Here is a 9,277-nt window from a genome sequence, read left to right as displayed (position 1 = left end):
AGCATGTATTGGAGGTATAATAAAAGGTAAATAATGCAATGTAGATCTCCTTTCAAAAATAATAAATAACACCATTCCTTAATAAGTATCGCGCTCTAATAAACTACAGGAGCCAAATAAACGCAGGGTAAAGTCGACGCAAAGTTTGTAATAAACGCCGGGTGCGTTTTATTGAGAAAATGCGGTAAGTGATATGCGCGCCGACCACCCCAGGAGAGGAGATATGCTGAGTCCCCGGTAACATGAGTTCCAGAAGGAACTCATCACCCAAGCAAAAGAGAACTAACATAAGTCACAACCCAAGTAAGACAGATTAATCTAGCACGAGGCTAGACCCCCGTTGTAGTCACAAACGCTAAATCACATGTAGTCCATCTTGCAGTACACACATTTAATATCGAAGATAGATACGATAACTAAAAATAACAAAATTACAAACACAGAAATGAGCATAAAATAACTTACAACGAACGACATGAGGAAAACAGGAAAACAACAAAGCGAAGTAAACGAGAAACTTACAAAGACGAATGTGACGACTGGAAAACCGAGGACGAACCGTGAACTAGAACTTGAAACAGTAGACTCGAAATAAACCGTAAACTCGTTACTCGACTCAATACTCGCAAACAAAACTGACTGAATAAATTACACGCAACAGAATATATACCAATATGCAAATAAAACCTAGTAAATGGCCTGGCTCAAATAATTTTTTTATTATTTTTTATCGCCCTTAAAATATACCATCTTTATTATTTATTACAAATTTTATGATTTCGACATTGCTGATCCTAGCAGTATGCAGGACGCGTGTCACTTATCAACCTAGTAAATGGCCCAGCTCACAACGAGTCTCACGTAACTCAGTTGGTTAGAGCGCCCAACCGGTATCTGCGAGGCCATGGGTTCGATTCCCATCGGGGACTCAGATTTTTTCTTTGTACCACGCTCGTGTCATGTAGAATAATTTCTTTACTAAAAGTAACATGTACAGAAATAGCCAAAAATAAAGGGAACTAATTAACGCAAAAACTAACACAAAGCTATGACACTAAAAACTAAACGAAAAGAAAATTCTGACGCCTACACCTGGTAACATGAGCTCGAGAAATAACTCACCATATTGTTCAAGTCCCAGTTTTTTTTTATGGGGGAGGGGGTTTCAGGCTTTTAGGCATTTTTTTTTAAAAGTGGGAGTGCATATCATTTTGGGTCTAAGGTTCATATTTCATGGAACCGTAGGCTCCATCCCTCTAGGGTGGTCTGGGGGCATGCCCCCTCAGAACATTTTGAAAAGTTGAAGCCTCTTATTTCGGAGAGAAAGTCTAGTTCTTAGTTATGAAATGAACAGTGATGGAAATTTAAAGTTGACAGGCAACGAACTTACAGAAAATTATTCCACAATCTAAAACATCTCTTGAAAACTAAAAGGAATCTAATTTTTTAAAATTATACACACAAGTTTCGTTACAGATTTTCGTAAAAAAGGCTGTCGAAAATCTCTTATTTTGGAAAATTGGCCGTCCTTAACTTTGAACGGCGGCCTGAATATGAAAGGTTGATGAACATTGTCCTTATTTTCTATTTTAATATGTTTATTTTCATTTTTTTGGTTGATCAAGGGGGTGGCTAGCCACCCAATCCACCCCCTAGATCCGCCTCTGCCAAGTAAGACAGAATGACATGGCAGGAGATTAATATGCTGCCCTCAGAAAACATGGGATCCATTAGGATCTCACCACACAATAAGGAGAAAAAAATCCAGCTCGATATCAATATGCTGACTCCCGGTAACATGAGTTCCAGAAGGAACTCACCATCTAAGTAAGACATAATAATCCAGCAGGGGATTAATGTGCTCGCCTGCATCTAGCAAAAGATTAATATGCTGCCCTCAGAAAACATACGTTCCATAAGGAACTTTCCGCCTAAGTAGGAGATAATAATCCAGTTAAATGTAACTAGCTGCCCTTTGATAACTTGAGTTCCATCAGGAACTCACCAACCCAAGTAAGACAAAATAATTTAGCACGAGGTCAATATGCTGACCCCCGGTAACATGAGTTCCGGAAGGAACTCATTAACCGAGTAAGACAAAGTAATCTAGCAGGCCGGAGATTAATATGCTGCCCTCAGAAAATATGAGTTCCATTAGGAACTCACCACCCAAGTAGAGAGAATATTCCAGCTTGAGGTCAATATGCTGTCACTCGGTCACATGAGTTCCAGAAGGAACTCATCGCCCAAGTAAGACATTATAATCTAGCAGTGGATTAATGTGCTGCCCTAGGATAACATGAGTTCCATAAGGAACTCAGCTACCCAAGTAAAAGGGAAATAATCCAGTTCGAGGTGAATTTGCTGCCCTTAGATAACATGAGTTCCATAAGGAACTCACCACGCAAAATAAAAAAGAGCAGAATAATCTAGAACGATTTTAATAAGCTAAACCCCGGTAAAATGAGTTCCATAAGGAACCCACCATCCAAGTAAGACAGAATAATCTAGCAGGGGATTATTGTGCTGCCGTCAGATAACATAAGAACAACTCACCCAAGTAAGACATAATGATCTTGCAGGGGATATGCTGCCCTCAGATAACATGAGTTCCATAAGGAACTCGCCACCCAAGTAAAAGACAATAATCCAGCTCGAGGTCAATATGCTGCCCTCAGGTAACATGACTTCCATAAGGCACTCACCACCCAAAATACAAGTAATTTTAAAGCAGAATAATCTAGCATGTGGTAAAAATGCTGCCCCCAGAAGAAATAAATTCCAAAAAGAAATCACCACCCATGGAAGACAGAAAAATCTAGCAGGAGGTCAATATGCTGCCCTCAGTGAACATCAGTTCCATTAGGAACTCACCTCCCAAGTGAAAAAAGAATAATCCAGCCCGAGGTCAATATTTTGCCCTTAGATAACATGAGTTCCATAAGGAACTCACAACCCAAGTAAGTCATAATGATCTAGCACAAGGTCAATATGCTGCCTAGAGATAAGGAACTTACCACACAAGCATATTTTTAGTCACTAAAATGCTAATAAATGAACCTGCACAACTCAGATATACATCATGTAAAACACTTTATTGACTGTGCTTCTTTTGTAACTATACAAAGATCATATAATGGTAGTCTTAGTAGATCATTGAACGCTATTTTCACAAGCGAACTTCGGATGCCTTTTCTCCATCATTTAGTGACGGGCCATTATTTTGTGGAGCTCCCTGGCGGGAGATGGTTGCGGGAGGGTCACAAGTTTATCAACGCAATTTTTTTTCAGTGCTCTTGTCTGTGCAAACAATATTTCCGGCTGCATCGTCCTGTAGACATTGTTTTTTGACGTCTGCTGTATTTGGGCTTTTTTGCTTTTGCAAACATTTTTTTAGGACTTTTGATCCCCCATTTCAAACAAAATAATGGTCCGTCCCATTATTAGTTTCCTTTTCTTGGCAAAGCTTTTTGCAGCTATTCTTGTTCTTTCAAACATTCACTCGTTTGACTATTTTTACTAATAACCCTGTAGACACAAAAACGTCCTTGCTTTAAAAAAAAAACAACAATACGAGAACATTTCCAAACAACGTATATTCCCAACAGCTTAGCCTCTTAATGGTCCACTGTGCTCATTTGTAAACCAAATAATAGTCCCAGACCATTAAATATATAATAATCCACGGCCAGTTCTGATCATTTACTTAGTAATACCCAACCACCATAATACTTAACAGTTCAACACACCCCCAAATGCAGAATAAAGTGATTTCACTAAACATGTAAAATAGTTATTACAGTTTTAGATAATACAGTAAACACCCGCATATATAAGAACCTATGATTTTGGGTTCAGGCTAAACAAGATGATATTTACTGGATGCTTTGTGAGAAATCAGCCTGAAAATATTCTTAAAATGTTCTTAAAACTTGTTTCAGAAATACGATACTTTTACATCACTAACGATTTAATTAACATACACTGTTTTATTACTTACACTAAAAAATTAATTTCAAATAAATAAATACTATTATTTTTTTTTTTGGTCCCCAGAAAAAAAAATTTTTTTTTTTTTTTGGTTTGATTTGTTTTTTTTATATATGTTGTTTTTTGTTTAAAATATGTGGGTGTTTTTTTTTTTAAAAATAAATTAATTTTTTTTTATTAATTTATTAATAATTATATAAAATATATTTATATTTTTTTTTTATATTTCTGTGAATTGGCTGACACCAATAAAATAGTATAGTGCAGATCCATTTTTAAGGTTATTCTAACACTTTATTTAAATAACATTTTAAAAAATAAAATCTTTATTAAAATTTTTTTGTATTGTTTCAACTCTTAGTGAAGTATTAGAGTGATTTTACTTCAACCGTGAAATAGTTACTACTCAAATAGATACTATTAGACACTTATTCCATTGTTTTCTTTTGTTTAGTTCTCACTATTTAGCACTTATTGTTTGATGTTGTTTCACGGGTTAAATAAAATCACTCTAAAGAATTAATGCAAAATTGTGATGTTTTCTTGGTTTCATTCAAGCCCTACACCTAGTGGAACACTCGATCACGATCTCGACTACTTTTGCTAGAGCGGGGTTCGATTGCTATGTATGTTATTATGATTAGTAAGGTATGTCGAAGATGCAATCTTTTCATTTTGCTGTAAAAAAAAAAAAAAACAACAGGGAGAAATCACTAAAAATGACAGTGTTTGCTAAATGACTACTCACTGAGAATTGTAACAATAATATATGGAATAAGTTTATCAATATGCTGCCCTCAGTGAACATTACATTTACAACGTATAATTGCGCAACAAGTCCTCAATGTTGTGACGTCATATTTACAACACATATATTTACAATCCGCAGCTCGATCACTGCTATTTACATCGGTTAAAAGAAGCTACGTTACGTAAGTCATTTTTCTCATATAGGACTTACTTTCAAATCGATTCTACTGTGTACGTATAAGTAGGATCTAAGGTAGAAAAATACCAAAGAAGTGAATAAAAACAGAAAGTAAACATAGGCTGGTAAGAAAAAAAAAAAAAAAAAAAAAAAATTGCCATTTTTTTTTCAAAATGCGTCGACCGTATCGTAGCTCCTTTAAATTTAACACGTTCTTTGCTGACGTCGTCGGACTATGTCTTCCGTATTAAGGTAACAAATGATGAAGAAGTAAAATAATTCTAAGATCATTTAAGTTTAAAAGGAGTGATGCAAAACCTGCATTTTTACACCCACTTTCAGTGTTACGTCCCATAGCTTTCTTTCTACATCCATCTTTTGACATCTTATTTGGACGTGCAGTTTAAAATGAGCTAATCAAAACCGATGCATACCAATATATAAATGCAGTTGTAAACGATATATTCAATGTAACAACATTTACTGTTTCTCGTATGGTTCTGTGGTACTTTTTGCACAATCATAAAATCATGTGTAAAATCAAAATCATGTTCCTCTCATATTGTCCACGCTAGATAAATCGTTAAGTTACTATCATTATCTCGACTCCTTAAATTTTCCTCATTAATAAAAACAATTGTCCTGAGTCATATTAGTAATATTTATTATTAAAATAAATTTGTCACAAATTTATGCTAACCAAGAGAGGACGAACTACCTCATACTCTGTTAACGAGAAAACCACTGGCAAAAAACTTAGACTTCTTAAAGTAAAGAAAATTAATACAATGTTTTTTGTTCAAATTAAGTTTCAGTTGTGCAAATTAACTCTTGAGGCTTACTCCTTTAAGCCAAGCCGTTATATTTACTAAAAACTCGTTCAGAAACTCTTTGAGTGTTTGAACGCCGAATATTTCTCACAAACAGCTCTTGTCCACCCTTCATGTTAGTTTTTGCCATAGTAACATGACTAATCCTTTTTAGTATAAATCTACTAGCGTTCTATCACGAATGCTGTTCTCTGATTGGCTACGCTATTCACTATCTATTCTGTTGTAGAAGGTGAGTAGCGAAACAGCGTGCGGTTGTCAACAGAATGGTCGCAGCTTTTTCGCTTTTAAATTGACCGTAAAGAAGGACTTGGATTATTTACTATTCCAGGCGATGTTGGAGAAGATAAAGACTGTACCGAAATATGTAATGAAGATTTTACACGGTAAGAAAAGCAATTAATATTCATTTACGCTTTCAAAAGCGGGCGAATCTATAATTTTATAACATTCAGAGATGCGTTTCACCGAGACATTTTGTGGAAACAAAGTTTAAAATGTCTTTGCAAACTAACACAGTTTCATCGTCCCATCGAGGAGCAGTAAAAGAAAGGCTAAACTGATTCTACCTGCAAGTTTTTTTATGCATCAATAAGACTTAAATCAAACAACAAAATTGAAAGCGAATTCAAGGTTGCGGGCGACTCGTTCAACTTTTCAAAAATTTCTTATCGTTCACGTTTCCTACATTTAAAACAACTTGACTTCCACAGGGCTTTTGTAAGTCAGTCTATCTTTAAATTGTCATTTTACAATGAAAATCCGGCTTTTAGTTCAATTTCGAGCAAACGACGGTTTAAATAAATCGTGAATGAAATGCAAAGTCGCACGCAGAAGCTAAACAGTGCAATGTGGTTTCTTCCTTGCGAACAACTCGCTTAACTTTTTTTTAATCTTTTAATGTTTTTAATCGTTTTCGAATTTTAAAAAAAAAACTTGACTTCCAAGGGCCCTTGTACGTCAGTACATCTTTCAATCGTCATTTTACAATAAAAAAACTTGGCTTTTCCTTCAGTTTCAGGCATATAACGGTTTCAATAAATAGTGAATGAAATGCAAACGCGCACACAGAAGCCAATGCAATGTGGTGCAGTTGTCAATTATCCGCGTGTTGTGTGACTTATTTACATCATTATTGAATAAAAACGAGAGCCTATCTTGTTGTTAAGTTTTGAACGTCTAGTAGATTTATACTAAAACAATAAGATTATTCGCTCTCGATTTCTATGTGTGATAGTTGATTCGGGCTTCGCCCTCATCAACTATCACACGATAGAAATCTCGAGCTAATAACAATCTAATTGTTAAATATGCCTGTGCTATGTTGCGATTAAATTTCCACATTGGAATACAGTAAAAACCCGCGTGGAAGAACCTAATCTTTAAGAATCTGTTAGGCTAAAATTTGCCAGTTAGACATCCTCTATATAGGAATTATATAATTGAAATAATTTCATATAAGAAAAAGACTGAATACCACTAAAAATTCAATAAGCAGCAATGTAAATTTTACTACAGAAAATAAGAACCTATTTTTAACCTAAAAGCCCTAAATTTGTGCTAATTACCATTTATGCAAGAACATGTTTAGACTTACTTGGCAAAATGCAGGTTCTTACTCGCGAGTTTTTACTGTAACGTGTTCTGATCCATGTCTGGGAAGGGGTAGCTGTTCGTTCCCGCCCGTAGGGGACTCCCATAAAAAAGGAAAAAAAAAATGGGTGATCGTTGTACCTTTTAACGGTGAGCGATTTCTGTCTTGATATCGCTTGGGGTGTTAAAATCTCGTATGAATATGATTAAGGATATCTTCGTTCCTTTAAAGCAAGCTGGTAAAATATGACAAGAAGCAATAGCCATTACTGCTATAAAGAAAAGTGAAAATTTGAAAAGTTAATGTTTTGTTATAGATTGCTACTCCCCTCAGAGACGAAAATAAATTGAAATCACGCCCCAAAAAACAAGCTCTGGTACCATTTAGAACTTATGACGATCACCCCGTCATATTTAACTGGGAGGTCCGCTGGCAAAGAGGAATTGTTTTTGGGGGGGGGGGGGGGGGAGTTGGGTCCCATAGAGTCAGGAATTGTTTTGTATTAGTTCTATCCCGTTCCCGGCAGGGTTTAGATTTGTAGCATTGCCTTTACCAGTAATCATCTTCTTAAGGAATTCGCGAAAATCCTTCATCTGTACAACGTATATAATGAAGTTAACGGTGCTGTTTGAAAAAAACAGCACAGCGCCAACAGACCTTGTTACAAAGTCTGCTTGAAAATCCAGAGAAGGTTTCGCCAATAATACATAGGTTGCATAATAAAGTGACGCTGATTGTGGAATTATGAAAGCAAACGTTAGAGCAACAAGGAGATAAGTTCCTCGCAGCGTAGCCGCCCTTACACTGGCCCTGATGGCGTTGTCCCTCTGAATATCTACTCTTCTCTTATGTTTTGTCCACATTGTTTTTGCAACGGAAATATTAAGATAACTTAAAATAACACTAGGTAAAAGATGTTGTATAATGGTATAACCTGCAAATATTATTCTGAACATTAAATAACTCTTATCATTTCTACAAGTTACTGTATAATGTGTATCGTTAAGATCGTGTCTCGTCCCATTGAATGTTGCCGTTGGACCTAATACGAAGATAAAACCTACAATCCATGCGCTTAACACTAGTTTACGAACAGTAGAGACACTGAACGAGCGGGGAACGGCACGAGTTGCCAAGAACCTCTCAACGCTTACTACTATTAAATTATTCATTGTTATAGAGGTAAACAGTAAGACAAAGAATCGAACAATTCTGCATGCCCAGCCATGTTGGAATAGATCAAACATAATCTGAGTACAAATCAAAGGAACTGAAATTATATTAGAAAACATATCTGAAAGAGCTAAACTTTTAATGTAAATGTTTAAATTTCTTACAAATGGAGTGGTCTGCATATATGAGACGGATTTTTTCTTGGTGCTGATGAAGTAATAGATGAAAAAATTGCCGACAAATCCTACAATTCCAACGGTCGCCAAGAGTAAGACAAAAACGAGTTTAATGAGTTAAAATTAAACGAGTTAAAATTAGAAAATAATAAGATGAACAAAATTTATTTCCGATTTTAGGCTACTGTTCCACATTTATTGTTTTGCTTTAATCCGTTAACGTAATCATACGTCTTGCCTCGATTTCCTGGTCTTATGTTTTCAATGAAATCCAGGTTCAGCTTGCATCAAGAAAACAAACAATTAAAGACGTCATAAACTCAACTGGCCGGTTTAAAAATTTCTTTGACAAGTTTCCAACTAATAAAAGTTCAGTTTGTAGGATTTCAAGTATTTGCTGCAAACAGGGTCCAGTTATTCAAAGGGTGGATAACGTTATCCACCAGAACAATCGCTATCCAGTGGATAAGTGTTAACAAAACCTACTTCGTTATCCACCGGATAGTGATTTATCCGCTCGATAGCATTATCCACCCTTTGAATAACTGGGCCCAGAAGGACAAAGAAAACATGCTTAGCAGCTGGC

The 9,277-nt window shown here is 35.8% G+C and overlaps 1 protein-coding gene across 1 annotated transcript; it reads right to left on the bottom strand.

Moving 5' to 3' along the window:
• Positions 1-7,827: 7,827 nt before the first annotated feature.
• Positions 7,828-8,796, bottom strand: LOC144642128 (adenosine receptor A3-like; the record flags this gene model as incomplete). Its single annotated transcript, XM_078501120.1, has 1 exon — positions 7,828-8,796. A coding segment is annotated over one exon (969 nt), but the record flags the coding sequence as incomplete, so codon positions are not given.
• Between the last annotated feature and the right edge of the window lie 481 nt (positions 8,797-9,277).

Source organism: Oculina patagonica, chromosome 2 (genome assembly GCF_052425735.1).
Source record: "Oculina patagonica isolate OP01 chromosome 2, crgOcupat, whole genome shotgun sequence".
NCBI classification, from domain to species: Eukaryota; Metazoa; Cnidaria; class Anthozoa; order Scleractinia; family Oculinidae; genus Oculina; species Oculina patagonica.
This window is presented reverse-complemented; position numbering and strand designations above follow the sequence as displayed.